Raw genomic sequence first — 19,248 nt, 5'->3', positions numbered from 1 at the left:
ATCGTTATTAGTTCTCAAAAATATGGTGACTCTAATTAGGAAGCAAGGGGTGCAGGTGGTAAGGATCGAAATCACTGGTCTTACCTGCCAAGAGCTTCCATTTCAACTTAGACATATGAATGTTTCAAACACTTGTCAGATAACGATGTACCCTTCCTCTTTACTCTGACTTTATCAGACACATTTTTCATTTTTATTGTACAGACTTTGGAATGTCATGAGAACTATGAAACTTCTCCCATCTTACCAAAAGACTCCGCTAAAGCTTTCTTGTCCCAGTTGTCAATGGTCACTTGGGAATGCACATAATAGGTTATTTCTCATAAAATAGTCAATGACAGATAAAACGGGTTTGAGTATACTTTCAAACAAAACAGAAAGCAAACTTAGTGAGATGTCTTTCCCTAAAGCAGGTTGTTATTCAGTGGATTCCATAAGAAAGATGATCATTTCAAAATGTATTAAAATTATAGGAAGAAGAACAGCAGAGTGAATAAGGCATTTTATGTTATAGCCAATAGATCAATCAGTGATAATAACACCCTGGGTTGAGTGGTTTCTACATGCTGGGCACCCTCCTGTGTATTTTACTATGGTCCAATTTGATCCCAGCAACGTTACAAGATGTCTATCGTTATAATCTCCACTCTAGAAACGAGGAAACAGAGGCACACAAATAATAGCAAAATAATAATGATGATGATGATAGCTAACAGGCTACAAATAATAGCTTTTCTTAAAATAGCTGTGAATGCCAAGGCTATTTCTCATATCTTAATACTTGCTTCAAGGGTAGAACTTTTTGTGCAAGCAGAATTGAATAAGTGCACACTTTGTGGCAGACATCGGATCTATTATCCAGTCAGTTCTGCGATAATGTGACATGTATGTTCTTAAAACTCACCATGCTAAGCACAATTGTGCAATAAAAAGAACTAGACTTATGGGAAAAACCAGGTTAAGGATGTAACACGCAAAAACATCATCAGTGACATTAAAAAAGAAAGGAATCTAATAAAAATGGTGGCATCGTTTTTACACCTGTTCAGCGGCTAAGAAATGCATAAATACTGTAATACATACGTCACTTTACCTTTATTTAAAAAAGGACCTAAAGTTTGCACCTGGAAGCAAGTGCCAGAAGTGTTGCTGCTTGTGATCTATCGTGAAACTGTGGAGGGGGACTTGGGCAGATGTTTGAGGGCGGGGCGTGTGTGTGTTCTGTGTATCCCACAAGGCTGGGTTTGGCCGGGTGCAGTTTACTGTGCTACCTGGTGTTTCTTGCAGAAGAAATCACACATTTGTAAACACGAACCTCATGTTATACTCAAACCTTTCCCCAATATATCCATCTCATTAGGATGAATCTGCATTTTAAAGCATGCGTTACAGCACAACTGACTGTATTCTTCAGACCAGGTTAAGTGCTATTTGGAGCTGTACCTCATCGAAGGGGCCAACAGGGCAATCGTCCTGACTGGGGACGTGGGGATGCTTTATGTAGAAGGAATCTTTAGACTGAACATCAAATGCAAACAGGCTATCAGAGGCAGAACAGGTGAGCAGAGCACATGCCAAGGGGAGAAGAAAGCAGGGGCCAGTAGACACTGTGAGAAAAAGGATGCGCCGTGCAGTTACTACATTACGCGTTACTTGATTCTAGGTTGTGTTCCTCCTGCCACTACAGTGTGGCTCCCTGATGGCAGGGAGAATGCCCTATCACCATCACAATGGTCTGTGAGGCCACTTGGTAGTACAGTGAGCCCTCTATACCCACGGGTTCCACAGCCATGGATTCAACCAACTGAGGATGAAAAATATTTGGAAGAAAATTTTTCCATAAAGTTCCAAAAAGGCCAACTTGAATTTTCAGCATGCTGGCAACTATTTACACAACATTTACATGGTATTTACAACTATTTACATAGAATTTACATTGCATTAGGTATTATAATTTACCTAGAGATGATTTAAAGTATATGAAGATATGCATAGCTTATATGCATATACTACATCATTTTATATAAGGGACTTGAGCATCCTTAGGTTTTGGTATCCTCAGGGGGTCCTGGAACCAATCCCTCATGGATACTGATGGATGACTCTATCGCACTGAAAATGGCAACCTGATAAGTGGATGAATGCACCAGTAGTGGAAAAGTAAGGTCTCTCTCACATAGCCTATCTGGCAAATACAGGTCACAGTGAATTTACAGCATGTGGTCATTAACAGCTTGCCCTGGAATCTATCAAAATAGTCTTCAAACTGATTCTGAAACTTACACAGAAGGGATGGCAAGTTTCAAAGTTCGCTCAAGAGCACTATAGAGTTGTCAACACTCTCAGTATCGTAGCAATCAAAACTTACAGAAGAACTCAACTAACCCTAAATGCTATACCGATTTCTAAAGCAACAACGGCGTCTCATGATATGCACTCACATTTATCTGACAATGAACTTTTAGGCCCCGGTGAGAAAATGCGCAGGGCAGATTCAGCCGGGCTTTGCCTGGTGCTGCATTAAGCACAGAGCTGTGTCCTTAACAGTATACTTGCTGGTACATGTCAATCAGACAAGACATGAATAGGCCTGGATTTTTAGAAACTACTTTCTAGTTAATAAGACCTACATTAAAAGTTTAAACTATATGGCAGCAGTTACTAAGGAAGACTTATCTGGAGATCTATACCCCAGCATCCCAATATAAATATTAGGCAGAATATAAATATTAGCAGCTCACATTTCATGGGTACTTGTTTCACAGGCGTTCTGCTAAGCACTTAAAAAAATAAATTCATTTATTTTATTTAGTTATTTTTGGCTGCGTTGGGTCTTCATTGCTGCATGCGGGCTTTCTCTAGTTGCGGCGAGCGGGGGCTACTCTTCGTTGCGGTGCGCGGGTTTCTCATTGCAGTGGCTTCTCTTCTTGCGGAGCACGGGCTCTAGGAGCCTGGGCTTCAGTAGTTGTGGCATGAGGGCTCAGTAGCTGTGGCTCACGGGCTCTAGAGCACAGGCTCAGTAGTTGTGGCGCACGGGCTTAGTTGCTCCGCGGCATGTGGGATCTTCCCAGACCAGGGCTCTAACCCGTGTCCCCTGCATTGGCAAGAGGATTCTTAACCACTGCGCCACCAGGGAAGTCTCAGCACTTTTCATATATTAATGAACTAGATCTTCAAAGCCATCATTTGAAAACTGAACTATTAGTATCTTCCTTTTACAAATAAGGAAACTGAGAGACAGAATCGTTACAGCCAAGGATTCCGTGCACCAGATTTTAAGAAAACTGCTGTTCTAGAGTATCGTGTAGAACACTTAGCCGGGGACTTTCCTGGTGGCGTGGTGGTTAAGAATCTGCCTGCCAGTGAAGGGGACACGGGTTCGACCCCTGGTCCGGAAAGATCCCATGTGCCGTGGAGCAACTAAGCCTGTGCGCCACAACTACTGAGCCTGAGGTCTAGAGCCCACGAGCCACAACTACTGAGCCCGTGTGCCACAACTACTGAAGCCCGCACCTAGAGCCCGTGCTCAACAAGAGAAGCCATCACAATGAGAAGCCTGCACACCACAACAGAGTAGCCCCCGCTTGCCGCAACCAGAGAAAAGCCCACACGCAGCAACAAAGATCCAACACAGCCAAAAATTTAAAAAATAAATAATAATAAATTTAAAAATTTAAAAATTTAAAAAACACTTTGCCGGCTTGACTCTGAATCCCTTGCCTAGATGTTCCTTAGTTATATATGCTGGATTACACATGGTGCTTGGTAGAAAAGCCACATTCAACCAAGGAATAGAAACTGGATTCTGGAAATGTATTTAACTTGATGATAAAATTAAGGCTTAAGTATCCAAACAGGTGGACATCGCAAGGCAGTCAGCATCCTTCCCACAAGCCTAAGCCATCGAGCACTGACTGTGGTCGGGGAGACTTTTCTCCACTGGGGATGAGCCTCAGACAGCCAGACAGGATAAGGTCAGTCCTAGGGAGAGGCTTGATCTCAGCTATGCGTGCCAGAACCCCTGTGCTCTGATAAAAGGGACCAATAATGCTCACCAACACGTTCCCATCTCTGAAGAAATTATAAGGAGGATACAGTAAAATGGAGTACAATACCCAAAATCAAACAGGGTACTTTTACAATACACAATGTTCATTTTACAATAAGCACTGGGTAAAACAGGAATAGCCTTCAGACTAAAAATAAATATGTTGCAATTTGCTAAAAAAATTGTACTAAAGGGGCTGCTGGGATGAAAACTCAGAGTCAAAAGGTAAGCATCCCACCAAAGGCCAAAAAAAGAGAGTGACTTAGCTCCCTTCCTGGGGCTGAGTGGGGTTGTATCCCTGTGAATCAATACCTCTGGGTTCTCTGCAGACTGTAGCCTTCCTATCTACCCATATAACTTATTTAAAAATACTTTCATAGTACTTACTACATGCTAGGTCCTGTCCTAGCACTTTACAAATAGTAACTCATTCAGTCACCAAGATAACGTCACGAGGTAGGGACTAATGTTATCCCCATTTACAGATGTGGAAGCTAAGGCAGAGAGAGGTGAAATAATTCGTCCAAGGTCACAAAACAAGTAAATGGGAATTGAACTCAGACTAGCTTTAGATTCCTTATTCTTAACCACTCTGCAATGTATAGAGGATTTGGGGGCATAGGAATTTGGTCAATGACGTTCCTTTTGGTTTTCATAGATTTCGGAAGTGTCACCAGAAATTATAAAAATTTCAAAACAAGTAGCAAAGTCTTGACGGACTCTAGCCTGAAAATAACGAAACTAAACACTCCATAAAATAAACAGCATCGCTTTTGAAGTCTTAAATTGCTAAGTAGTCTCTGTTGAGAAAAAGCATGTATATATACACATACAGGCACAAACATTTACATATGTACATAAGCATATATGTTACAGTTTTATATAAATCATAAACACAAACAAGCTATGGATGATTTCTTCAACTGCAAAATTTGCTTTTGGGTGGAGAAAGAGAAACAAAGCTTAAGATCCCATGGGTCAGTTTATAGCCCTTTCTTTCTTGGACTGGCTAATTCATGGTTTGCAAAGCCCTCATTAGTAGGATGACGGCAATGACCATGAGGGAAGGAAGTGACATTGCCTAGGTTCATGAAGCTCTGTTCTATGGTAAGACTTTCTTGGATAGGGTAGGCATTAGAGCAGAATAGAGTTGAAGGTCTAAAGGTACTCTCACAGGAAAAGATGAACTTTAAAACACGGTCTAATTCACAACCAAAGCAGCCACATAGCACAGGGAGATCAGCGCAGTGCTTTGTGACCACCTAGAGAGGTGGAATAGGGAGGGTGGGAGGGAGACGCAAGAGGGAGGGGAGGGATATGGGGATGTATGTATATGTATAGCTGATTCACTTTGTTATACAGCAGAAACTAACACACCACTGTAAAGCCATTATACTCCAATAAAGATGTTAAAAAAGGATCATTAATTCAATATGGTTTTGTCTTTATATTTTACATTTACTACGTATTATACAGTTAGCGGCTGGCAGCTCCCTTAAAGCATTCAGAGACATGCCCATTCAAATTAATGTTTGCTGGATAACAGCATTCCTTCCAGATGAGATGGCAAAGTCTCTTTTAATTTCTTCTCCAGAGCCTCAGATTGAAGAAATAAGATCAGAAATGGCCAGGCAGCTAATAGGTCTGATGGCAATTCTTGTATATTTAGAGAAAGGCTGTTTGGCCATAGAGTCATCAGTAGGAAGAATGTGCCCCGTATATAAACACATGAGCTCCTCCACTGTATGATCATTAAGTGCCTACTCTTTGCCAGCACTGCAGACACAATGACACACTACATACACAAGATTCCTGCCTTTGTGGAACTTGTGGCTTAGTTGGGGAGTTGGGCAGTCAAACAATCAGGGTAGTGGGCAGATGATTACAAATGGAGAGCCATAATAAAAAAAACCCCAAAAACTGAAAGAAAAAAACAAGTGTTTTGAGTGCCTGTAGGTAAAGAAGCTGGCCGAGACTTGAGGCTGTGGGGTAGGGCAGACTGGGATGGATGTTCTAAGAAGCAGAGGAGGAACATTTCATACAGAAGGAGACAGGAACACAGAAAAATCACATGCATGCATGTAGAAAGGTCTGCGGTTGAGTGAACCCAGCATCTTCAAGACCTGAAGGAGTGCCACATGGATGGTGTCCCAGGGAGAGTGGTGGGCACTTAGTCTGAAAAATTAGGCAGGGGGAAGACCACGTGGGACCTTGCAGAATCTATTAAGGATGGGGATTTTATCCTCAGATACAAGGGAAGACATAGTTGTGGAAAACCATGATCAAATACATTGTAAAGAGGCTAGGTTTTCCATGGATGTAAAAGGCCATGGGAGCTAGTCACGTGGGCTTTCTTTTTTTTTTTTAATGTACTTGAAATTTATTTATACATTCACCTATCTACCTGTTTGTTTATTCATTGATTTTCAGCTTTATTCAGGTATGACTGATGACTACGAATTGCATATATTTAGGTTATACAACATTATTTTCTAAGGTGTACAATGTACACAATGTGTACAATTGTGAAATGACCACAATCAAGTTAATGAACACATCCATCGCCTCACATTGAATCTAGGCTTTAGAAGTCATGCAAAACACAAACATATCTAAATGATCATGACAGGGCATGTCATAAATGCAACTGGACCAAGGCAAGGTGTCTGTAGCTTTCCCCTTACTGATCTTACCATTCCCCACCCCCTTCAACCTTCATCTTTTCCAGTTTAGGCAAGACCCAATGATTTAACACACTGAACAGTAAGTGAATGGGTTGCTCTACTGATTTCTTAAGGAAGCAAAAGGATACAAGGACAGCTATGGGGGCACCATCCGAACTACACATAACACATGTCAGAATGAGGCTTTGTAGCCTTTTAGCAACTGTCAGTGTATGGAGACTGGACAAGCCAACATCACTACATCTTGGCCCTTGCCATTGGTGTTTTGTAAATCAGCATGAAGCAAGAAGGGCTTACTTTCCAGGGAAACTCAACTCACTACTATGTAGGTACAGTGAAGGCGAACCCTTTCTTAAAAACATGCAGGAAGATACAAATACTGACATAATGACTTTTCAGATAAGGTCCCAGAGTCATCTATGTAGCAAGAGATCATGTAATGTTAACTGTTTTGTGAATGTATGAGGGGTAAAAAAACAACTACCCCTTACTCAAGGTTGCAAATATGATCTTCATGGTTTCCTATCCAGCTTCCATTCTGAATAAAGGGACGTCAAGTCTGATTCAAGGTCGACCCTGAACTTGAATGAAGGATACTTCTCCAGGACAGGCCTGCACATGGATTCCCCCAATGATTTTCAATCAATGAAAAAAATATATATATATATGTATGTATGTATAAACTCTCCAAGCAATGTGCAGAGCCATTCTGTCTTCCCGGGGATTGCTATGCTTTCTCTCCCAGACACAGCCATGCTCGACATCGTTGTTAAGTGCTCAGCCTCCCTCTGAGGTCATTATATTTGTAATAGTGTCTTGTGTGTTGTGTCTCCTAGCTCTACATACAAACTACCACACTTACAATCTCCATGAACCTAAGTGCATCAGTGGCGCTGGGGATGCTATACATGCCGAAAGTGTACATCATCATTTTCCACCCTGAACTCAATGTCCAGAAACGCAAGCGAAGCTTCAAGGCCGTAGTCACAGCAGCCACCATGTCATCGCGGCTGTCACACAAGCCCAGTGACAGACCCAACGGTGAGGCCAAGACAGAACTCTGTGAAAACGTAGACCCAAACAGTAAGTATCTCTCCTTTCCTTCCATCTCCCCAGCCTGCGTCAGGAAGCTCTGGCAGACGTGGTGTGTGCTTGCCTTTCTTTGGAGCAAGACTGTGACCGTCCTTGTCGTATGGGCTGGGTTGCCTTGGCAAATGCTAACGTCTGCTCTGAAGAGTGTGCTCATTCTTGCCACCATTTTCTTTTCGCTCCCTGTTGGAAAGCAGCTTTCAGAGGCTCTGCTTCAGAAGTGTGAAATCTCCCCCTTCCCTGGCTTCTTATCCTTTGGTCCCAAACCCTCCAACTGACATAAACACAGCTGTTGAGCCCCCTTCCTTGTTTCCTTCCTCTTAGGGGATCAGCTTCCTGCTAGGGAACCTTCGACATCCCATTGAACTGCAGCAATAGGAAAGAAATTGGAATATTTAAGAATTTTGGAAGCACACCTTCCTTGCACTGGAACATGAATGTGGAGAAAGTTATGATTCTTTACTAACCAAGCCTTGTAGAAACAAAAAACACATCTCATATTGAATAAAGCTGGCAAACATTCATCCAAGTATAGAGGCCCAGACACTACCATGCTAACGGCATCCCCACGTGGGGAAAACATCTACCAGACAATTCTAGAGGCGTTTCATCCCATGAAAGACAAATATTAGAGGTGGGATTAAGGATGAAATGCCAGATTTGATACCTACATGGCCGGTCTGCAATGCCTGGGTAGCCTTTATTCATCCCTGCAAATGACCACAAAGATGACGGACATACAGACACTAGTTTGTTAAAAAAGAAAAAGAGAAAAAATGAAAAGAAAAGGAAAGAAAGACCATTTAACCAGAGTTAAATTCTTAAAATCCCCAGTTGCTACTTTTACTAATACTATGGTGGTAACAGTGCATTTCAGATTAAACATATCACTCCTGGGATTTGTTTTCCAAGACATTTTGACTAGTTCCATATAGAATGAGGCAGTTTAGCATGTTCAAGTTACTTTGTTTTAAACTAGAGGAGGTTTCAGGTTGGCCATTAAGTCATTCAAGACTTATTGTTCAGTTATGAGCTGATTTTGTTGTAGCCAAAGGTTTATTGCCAAGCAGAAAGTAGTTCCTATTCTAAATACTCTGACGTAATTCTTTATGCTCTACAACTGAGATCTTTAAAAACCAGGAGACAACTGAGTTTAACCCTGACAACTATTGTACAACGATCCATGATCTTGGCCCAATCCATTTCTAAATAGTTGGCTGAATGACTACGGTGAATGCTTGAGTCTGTGGACAAGGAAACAAAGGCCCATTAACAACATCATGGGCTTCACCTTGACGTTTCAATAGGAGAGACCCTGGGACAGGTGAGAGGAGGGAGAAACAATGGATGTACAGGCTCTGTTCTTGTATCTTCAGAAAAAAATGGTCAATTCCAAGGAAAGGGAACAGATAGAGAATTGCTGTGGTATTCAATGTGGTGTAGGAAGAGCCTTCGGGTTGAGACAGACCTGGGTTGAAATCCAAGCCACTCCACTTACCAGCGGTGTGGCTTTGAGAATTAACTGAGGTTTTCTAAAGTTCAGCATTCTCATGGATAAAATGGAGATGATAATATCTATGTCACAGGTGCGTCATCAAATCTCATACATCTAAAAAAACAGTATGTCAATTACATGTTCATGTTCTTCCATTTCTGTAAAGGTGAAAAAGCCCACATTTCAGTGTGACTGGTTACACAGACATGATGGTGACGTTAAAGGCATACCGAACACCACAAGGGAGATGGAACTGGCCAATAAAAATATTTCCATGAACATATTTATGCATCTATTTATATGTATCCTGTATTGATAGGTATACCTGCACAGTTACACTTTTGAGGCATTTTATTCTAGGACCCCTTGCCAGATTTTTCATAAAACCCTCACCCTGAAGATGTTCCAACAGCAGCTTTACATTTATATTTGTATACATACACACACACACACACACACACACACACTTAACAAGAGATGTCCAAAATCAATAAGCAGAAAATATGGTCAAAAGTCTACATGTATTGAAAATTAATGACCAAATTAGAAGTTTTGAAGTTGGATAATTAATCTAACACTATGCTACTTAGAAATAACTAGCTTTTTAAACAATATTTTAACTGTTGTTAACCTTTAATGATGAGGTTCTATCCTTGTGGAGGCTATTTGGGGTATGACAGTGGCTGTTAAAATGCTAACACTAACACTGACACTGATAATAACAAAAACCCATCAGCTACCCTTTGAAATAGGCAGTAAACAGAATGCTTTGGGTGGAAGATCTCTTACTCCTCATGGTAACTCTGTGGACTGGTGATCATTATTCTCCTTTTACCGAAGAAGCCTAGGCGTAGGGAGATCAAGGGATATTACCGAAGTCCCACACTAGTTAGCAGCAGAGCTTGGTCTGAAACCCAGGTCTGACTCCCAAACCCATGCTTGCTGCCCTTTGCTCCTCTGTTTCTCAGAACATCAGTGACATGTCGTAATTCTAATGCAGAAGTTACTCTTTTGGCTTCTTCATTTGGTAATACAGCTTGCATATACAGAATATAATGATGTGTGGCGGTGGACTCTTTGGTTAAATGTGCTGTGAAATGCATTCCTGCTTGCTGTGTTGTCTGCAAAGACAGGAGTAACGTGAGCTCAAAGAAGGCTGCCCAGGTAGAGGCCTCATCTTACTAACTCAAAAATCCAAGTATCTTACGACCTGTGTCGGTCACAACAATGATTCCATTCGGAATTCGTTTGCTGCCTTTCTCTTGAAAGAGTTTTGTTGGGTTTTGTCACTGTTGATGTGTTGGTGTCTACACAGAACGAAGAATAAATAGTTCAGGGGGAAGAAATGAAACCAAAAAGAGCCTTTTTGTCTTACAGCCGATCCAAAAGATTTTTAAAGATTATTTTAGTTATTTTGGTTTTGTGTAGACACTCCCTAAAACTAATCGTCAATAATTTGCCCAGATATTTGCTGAATTACAGGAGGAGATTCATGTACCTCCAAACATTGGGGTTTCTGATGACCCAGCTCCCAAAGGTCCCTAAGAGGAATCAAAAGACCTTCTCTGCACAAAATCTGTCCAGTAGAATTTTCTGCAGTGATGGAAATGTTCTCTGTTTGTGCTGTCCAGTATAGAAACCGCTAGTCACATGTGGCAATTCAGAACTTGAACCATGGCTACTTAACTGATGAAATACACTTGAAACTTTTAGTTCGTTTTAAATAAATATAAATAGCCCTCCATGGCTGTGACTATTCCATTGGAGAGCTCAGCCAGAGATCTTAAGAGCAAGGATTTCACTCTGGGACGCTCAGTCTGAGCCCATATTTGAAACACCTCCCAAGGTTTTAGCAATGTTGCTGATCTGGGACAAAGTCAACTTAATGGAGTGAAATATTTGAGGTGAGGCAAAAATGCAAACCTATAGCTATTTTAAAAGATCCCTAAGGAGCCACTAATATGGAAATAGTGCCATCACAGATAGCGATTATATCTGGAAAACCAGTCCTTAGTAATGCAAAAATGAATGTATGAAAAGGACAGTAGTGAAAATTCAATTAATGAAAATAGACATGACTATTTTGATGAGAGAGAACATTACTATTCTATTCTATTTAATACCAAATATAGCTCAAAGTCTGTCAAATTTCTGTTACTTCGGTAACAGAGACAAATAAATTATTGGCTGAAATTAAACTGTCTGGTTAAAAAGAAACACATAAAAGCACAGACCATGTACTTAAGAAAGGAATATGTCTTTCCAAAGGGGAAATTCTGTCTACTATTCTCTGAGGGACTATATCTGGGAGAAAGCTGAATTTACAGAATGAGCTACGAAGTTAATAATGGAACAGAAACGTGCCTTATTGTCTCTCTAAGCACTTCGTCTCAGTGTATCTCAGTCTTCGGTGTGTTCATTTTCATCAGCTCTGCCCCGTCACTGCCGTTTGCCATCTGGTGCATGCTTGCTTCTGCTCGTCCAATGGCACACAGCAACTACATGTCCACGGAAAGACGAGTGTGCTTGTTGGCTTAATATGGGCAGAAATTAAAAACTGCCCCTGCGCTGCTTGATTTTTCCCCAAGAAGTTCAGTTTTCCTCTTAGGTTGCCTCTTTAGTTCAAATTCCATTGTCTGAAAGAAGAACTTCTTTCTGCATGGATTCAACAAAAAGTAAATCTTCTCAAAACTTTTAATGTATCTGTGTAGTGCTACCATATTGCGTAGTCAGAGTTGGGCCAATGCTTGTTGGTTTCTACACTCAGACTGAAAAACAGCAGGGGGCCTAAGGGTGGAGCTCAGCTACTTACTGTATTTTTATGTATACAAACAGTATTTCTGCTGCTAGAGGATCACAAGTGCCTGACCTAATGTGGATAGCTTTAGATCTGGTCACCATGATGCCTTCTCCACATTCCTTCTCTAAGAAGAAAGGCACCTCAAGCTCTGGTTCTCGCAGCAGTGTCCTGAATTTGGCATGTTTCCCCCAACTTTTTATTGTTGACTTGGCAGATGTATGTTCGAGGCAAACTTGAAGATGCCAGATCAACAGGAGGACTTGGTTCTTGGCTTATCCATGGCCACCAAGACCTTTTTCCAGTTGGATGAAGAATATTAACCGAGGCAGCACAGCTTTATTGGGATGGTGGGTAAGGACTGCTCCCTTCCTCACCTGGACTAGTCAGAACCAGAAGATGCTCTGTGAATTATCCTCTGGTCAGATGCTTTCCTCGTAAAGGACTGCAGGGCACAGAGGATGAGCAGCCCTAAGCTACCAGGTTCTAAACTACCATCCATTTTCTGAGCCAATGCCCCCAGGCAGTGCAGAGAAACTGCTCAAGCACCCTGACCGGTTACAGATAATTTACTCCGGAACTGCCTAGCAATTAGAGATGGCAGACAGGTGGACAGTGTGGGATACACCGCCTTTTTGGATATGGGGCCATATGACTGATAAACTGACCCTGAGAGAGAGGCTGGACACACACTGTGCAAAAGACTAGCTTAAGACAATGAGCATATTGCAATGAAGCACATTTTAAAAGAATGACCATTTATACCTAAAATAAACAATCAAAAATAAGATTTTTTAAATATATGTTTGTATTCTGGTGCTGCTTTTTAATTACCATTTTGCATATATTGTAAAGAAAATATATAAGTAAAAACTTGTGCTGTTCAATTAAACCCCCCAACTGCTAGAAAGTGGACAAGGGCACCGAACCCTACACAAGTAACAAAGCCTAGAAAATGCTGGAACACACTCCTATGCTGTGTCAATTTGTTATGGTTTTTTGGTTTTTGTTTTGTTTTGTTTTGCTTCTTCATTTGTTTGGATCCCTGACATTCTCTACATTATTATGTTATTTGTTTCATCCTTCTGGACTAATCATGCAGGTCAGCATGAATGGACTAGGCTGAGAAAAAATAGGATGGCAACAGGAAGAAAATAATGCTCTGAGCAGATAGATACATTATTTTGGGGCTGGTTCCCTCACCTGCTCCAGTTCAAACAAGTAAAACCCAACTGCCTTAAACCAAGAGGCACCCGTACTCCCATGTTCAGAGGTACCTGAATTGTGGTCAACTGGTCTTCCAAAGGCTACTGAACCCACTGAAAGAGTGGGCGTAATGTCTATGGTCTCTATCGCAGCCTCTTCTCCAAAAGCAAAGAAAAAAGAATAAAAAGGAATGTTGTGTGCACTTTTATTTTATACATACCTATATATTTACTTTTCCTGTAGACTGTATACCACCAGTAAGAAAGAGTGTACAAAAGTCTGTTACTTGGTACACTATCCCACCAACAGTATAGCTTTTGCCTGCTTTCTAAAAGGTAAGAAACAATCTACTTTTTATTTATTTGTGTGTTCTTGTCTCCACTGAGAATTAGAAATGTTTCCATGAAAACTGTGCATGATTACCTAGAAATCTATGTATATGAAGAAACGCGTTTTGGAAGATGATATTTGCTAAGCATAGTGTAGACGGCTGTTGTGGGTCACGGGCCTGGTTTATTCTCTGGAGAACATGTGACTGGACTGGGCGCGTGCACATTTGTCTTTCCTGAACAAGTAGCCAATAATGGCAAAAGTGGTGCTGGTCAGCCTACTTTAAAACTCTCAATGGTGAGAGATTATTTTTAAATGCATGTGTTCAGACTGTGATTTGAGAAGGCAATGTGGAAAACTTGAAGGGAGAGAGGAGGGTGTTTTATAAGCTTAGTAAATATGTTTGTTCTGGTTTACTTTTAAGGTAAATACATCCCCAGAAATATATTCATTCAGAAAGCAGTGAATGCCCCTACCATCTTAAACCCAAAATGGTCATGGTTCCTTCTTTGCGGCAAAGAAATACTAAAGGTTTGCTGGCTGGGCTTGATAATGTGTTGAAGATGATTTGGGACTCTTAATTCTGCCTTAGAGAAACACTGGACCAACTTCACTGATTTGAGAAAGCAGGGAAGGGTTCAGTGAAAGATCTGAAGAGTCTAAAGATAAATTTCAACATCAGTCAAACCCAAGAATTACCAATAAATACCAAGGGTATTCAAACTAATACCTTAGAAGCAATGGTGACTCGTGTGATGTGTGAACGGGGGCATGGGAATGGGCCGCCATAAGAGTGGTTAATGACTCACCACTGATGCTAATATATCACTTTGAGCTCTCAACTACAGGATATGTGCTATGAAATAATACTAGCAGCAGCAGTAGTCACAGTAGCACCTCCCTGTTTCAGCCTCAGTGACACCACAGTATAGTGAAAAGTAACACTTGCTTCGGCAAACATCCTTGTCCAGCTGGAGTCAGTGAGTTTCAAACGGTGGGAAGACAAACAGTAGAACACATGGAGTGGAGTTATTCACATCATGGGGTGGCTTTGAAGAAAAGGCCCCCTTCTGTTTTCCTCTGAACCTCCTACTATACTTATAAAACCAATAGCGAGACTTCTCTCTAGAGAGATTCCACGAAAGATAGCAGAGAGGTCCTATCATGGGAGGGGGGAATATCGCTTCATATCCTTCCTAACATGGAACTTCTTATCAGATCATTTCTATGTTTCTTTCCATCTTTGCTTTTATAATGGTATTCTGAGTACGAATAATATCTTTTCTTTTTTTCTTTTTAATCCATTTAAGAACTGTAAGACAGGACAGGAGTACTTCCAAAGAGTAATTACATTTCCTGTTGATTTTACATGGATGCCAGCAACTTAGTCTTTAATTTCAGATGTATTGTTCACATAGCTATCTCCTTTTTCCATATCAACGCGATCTGTCCTAGTTTTTAAATAGGGCATTCTTTTGTCACAGTGAATATATAACTGTATTCCAGTGAGATTTCAAGTTTTTGCAGGACAAGTGCTTGTCAAAACACTGCAGCTCATCACCTTAATAGTCCCTTTTTACATGAAACTACCTGAGAATAAATGAGAAGGAAGTTTCCCTGGGTAAAAATGATAGATTTAATCTCAGTCCATTAAAAAATTCTCCCTAGCTCCATTCTCAGTTGGTGCCTTTTGGTTTAAAGAGTGCAAGATGAAAATGTTTTAAGTCAACCTTCTGGTTAAAAAGTACTTTTAGGATGTGCTGCTTAGAAATAAACTTTTTGCTAGGCTTGCCTTGTTTCAAAGAGTTTGATTCGGTGCTCTCCTTTTCTGTCAATTTAAAAGTGGCTTCATAAATTAATGATAAACATCTTAAATAGCGACTTAAAAATAACTGGGAACAGAAGTTTGTCAAAGTTACAGGTATTCAAAGAGGGGAGTGTATCATCATGTTCAGGTTACAGTGAGACTGGAAAGCTTGGGCCAACAGTGACAGAAGACGTTTCATGTTGTTCATTCAAATCCATTTGTGTGGTGGTTTTCAGGGCCATGAAACAGTAAAGAAAAATCTATAAATTCAAGAGTGAATTTTTGTACTGTTGTGCTAGTAAAAAAAAAAAAAAAAGGTCACCATGCCCCAACAATGGCAGACGATAGTGAGCAAATCAGACATGTGATTTGGGGTGTTTAGAGGAAGCAGGTTCAAATTCAGACAGAACAGAATTTGACCTGGTTCGAAGACGCGTTCCATATAATGCCCTCTCCTTTGACAGATACAGTACGTCAGACATTGCCTGACTCAGCACTGCCTGCATCTTTTGTCTGAATAGTTCTAAATTTTGAAATCCTGCAGTGTTATCCATCTAATGATATTTATTTTAAACTGCAGTGAAGCAAAAAACAAACGAACAAAAACTCACCACACACACACACACACACAAACCTCAACTAGTCTGGCATCATCACCAGATCAGGAAACAGGTTATGTTAGGAGGTAAATTTTCAGACCACAGGATGGCTTTTCAGATTGGAGAACTCTGAGTTGAATTCAGCCCTGCAAATATGGGCAGTCCGGAGTCTTATTGTGTCCACGTATATTGTTCTGAGCAAGTACATTCGTTACAATATTATGGACATTTCACTAACATATTACATGGTGTTGTAAAAAAAAAATGAATAATCTCTTTTTTCTTATAATTTCTATAACAGGGTTATCTCACCCGTTTAATCTTTTCGGAACTGTGCAATCTAAGTTTTGGTAATGTGTTGCGACTCCCCCTCCGCTTCGACGTTCAAGGCAATAACCCTGAGTTCACTGGAGACTCCCTCAGTTTAAATTCCATTTTAAAACACTCTGTAAGTACAGCTTAGCAAAGAATATATGTTCCCTGACCTTGACACAGAATCACCTCAGAAATAAATGCAACTATAAATCTTGCAGGCATATGTCTTTCTGCCTGAGAGCTCTGTGAAGCACCCTCATTTCTCTCATCACGGTTGGACCTCAGCTCCTCAAAAACCAATTAATATTTGCCCTCTCTGTTCTGCAACTCTGGTTCGACGTAAAGAATGGGATGAAAGTTCACATGGCTGGGATGTCTACTGGTTCTTAGCATCAAAGGAACACACACATCATTCTCCAGAGTCCGGAAAGCTATGTCAGCTTTAACATTTAAGCCTGGCACTGCACCATCTGGCCAGGATCTATGAAACACAAGAGTATTTTAAGTTGGGTCAGTCAAAGAAACGTTGGTCAAGCACCACTCCCCTGGGTCAGCCCTGAACCGCCTAGGAGTAGGGGGACAGAAGTGGACAGTACCCTCAGGGGACCCCTGATCTAATGGAGGACTCACAGGTAAGCAATTTTAATTCAGAGGGACAGGGGCTCTTAGGAGGGGTAGTAGCAGTGAGTTCCATGTGGACAGCATCACCCGGGGGGCTTTGTTTGAGCCGCTCTTAAAAGATGAAGGACTCTAGGCAGTGGTAAAGAAAAGACCGGAGGCAGGAAACAAGTAAGCGCAAGGAAGCTTTTGTATTCAGACGAATGTGGTCTGTCCTGGGACAGGAAAGCAGTTCTGCGAGGCTGGAGAATTGTATTTGGAGGCAGATGGTTTCGGGGGACGACACGAGCCTGTGTACGGAGGGACCAAGTTGCCTTTATCTCTGCGCCGTGAGCGCAGGGCCTGCAAATGGGTCTCAGAAAATGTCCGTGGCATGAATGGAGTGTAATACTTCACGTACCAGAGGCTCCTAGCCTCACCTAGGACGTCATAGGCAACAGTAAATACCTACTGAGTAATTATTTATTAATAATAAGAAAGTATCAAGTCTACAGCCTCAGCAAGCGGAAGTGTAGTCTTCCCGATAAAATCTAAAAAAGGCAATGTTTGATCCTGATGTCACAGGTTTCAAAACTATCTTTTATGGATAACTCTTAAAACGGATGGTCAGCGCTACATCTGCACTTGCGTAAATAACATCTCTTTTGAGGAGCTAACCCCACGGATGAAACCAGCAAAGTTTTTTGCCTATTTATTTCCTTTTATGGACCGCAGAGACCAGTTTTCAGTTACCTTTGGAAATGAACCCTAAGCACTTCTAATTTGGTAAAAACAGCAACATAATAATCAGAAAAAACCATTACATTGATGAAGTGCATTTTCTCAGACACGGCATTAAGCACAGATGTTGTGTTTCAGGCCCCCAGTTTCATCTGCATTTGAAAAGAAAACAGCATGTGTCCTAAACCAAGGTCAGTTAATCTCTACAATCTTTCTTCCTCCCAACCACTGTGAATGAGCATCTTCTCAGGACTCAAGTGATGGTGACTCTGGTTTCTGCTACTAAAGACATGTCTCAGCTTCGCAGATTTTTCTTTTCTTTTCTTTTTTGGCTGTACAATGGAACTCGGATGCATTTTAAATTAGCTTTCTCTAGGAATCAAAGGTAATCATTATTTCTCTTTATAATCCACATGAATATTCTCATTATTTTTTTCTTTTCAAGTTTAAGATTCGTTTTGAATTCCTCTTATATCTCTGCCCTCTTTCAGAGTAACCTCTGGAGACCCCGGCTTGCTCAAAAAGGACTGAGAAAATGACTCCGAAGCCTGTTCTTGCTGAGCTCACCCAAACACTCAGACGACACGGCAGCAGTCGGCCATCTCACATTCTGTAAGTTGTGGTCCAAGTATCGTTTATGACCGTGTGCATGCTCTTTTTGCCCCTCCGGCCAAGAATAAGAAAAACTGGACCAAGGTCCTAACCCTGGCTCTGATACCCTGGAGAGCATGAGCTTTATCAGCTCATGGACTTCTGTGATCTTGAATAAGTCAAGTCCTATCTAACCTTCAGTTTCCTCTTGTGTAAAACAGGAGGAAGCTTTCCTTGATGAGATACCGTGGACATTGCATGGCGTCATGTACGTGAAAGCCTTCTTTTATAAAGGGCTGTGCATAGACATGGTAGCAGTGTGACTCCCTGATCATCTCTCTGTTTTATCGTACTTGGCTTTCCTTTTTCCTCTTCTTTCATGGTTACTTTTTGTTTTGCCTACTATGAACCATCAGAGTTAGAAGGAATGACATCTAGTTTGCCTCTGAAGTCAGGAACCTCTTCTCGAAGTACAACAAGCTCTGTTTCTGAGACGGGTCACTGTGGTCTCTGATGCATCATCAATAGTCTTGGGCTCGGTGACATTGACAGAGAAGGCTGTCAGCCACTCTGCAAGGCTGCTCTAGGACAGCTAGGCTCAGACCTCCTGATATATGAACCACTCCCTGTGATGAACTTTGACAGGTTTACCCCAGGCCGACTGGCAAGCTGAAGTGCATTTTAAGTACAAATAATAATGCCGGGTGTGTCTTGAGAGATAGAATAACAGCTGAGTGGAACAGAGTCCCTCAGTCTTTGCTTGTGAAACACACTTGGTTTCCTTTCAAGGCTGAGATTTCACAACAAAATCAACTAACAAGATCTCTCAGATCTGAATTGATATTTTGAAGTTTGGTATTTCTCAAGCTTATATCAAACACAGCACTGACCCAAAGGGCCAAGCTCATTCATCTCAGTCTTCAAAGGACCCAGCATGGTGTGCTTCACA

General features: G+C 41.2%; 1 protein-coding gene across 1 annotated transcript in view; it reads left to right on the top strand.

Annotated features, from left to right (window-relative positions):
• GRM7 (glutamate metabotropic receptor 7) overlaps window positions 1-19,248 on the top strand; it is a gene marked incomplete at its 3' end in the record, with an annotated part of 813,045 nt that overhangs the window by 756,587 nt on the left and 37,210 nt on the right. The window contains exon 9 of the mRNA XM_081247592.1: window positions 7,569-7,815. Within this exon, the coding sequence (XP_081103718.1) occupies window positions 7,569-7,815 (247 nt within the window). The remainder of the gene's footprint in view (window positions 1-7,568; window positions 7,816-19,248) is intronic.

This window comes from Mesoplodon bidens (assembly GCF_964165515.1).
Source record: "Mesoplodon bidens genome assembly, chromosome: 10".
Classification (NCBI taxonomy): domain Eukaryota; kingdom Metazoa; phylum Chordata; class Mammalia; order Artiodactyla; family Ziphiidae; genus Mesoplodon; species Mesoplodon bidens.
Note: the sequence above shows the minus strand (reverse complement) of the source record. Positions and strands in the feature narration are given on the sequence as shown.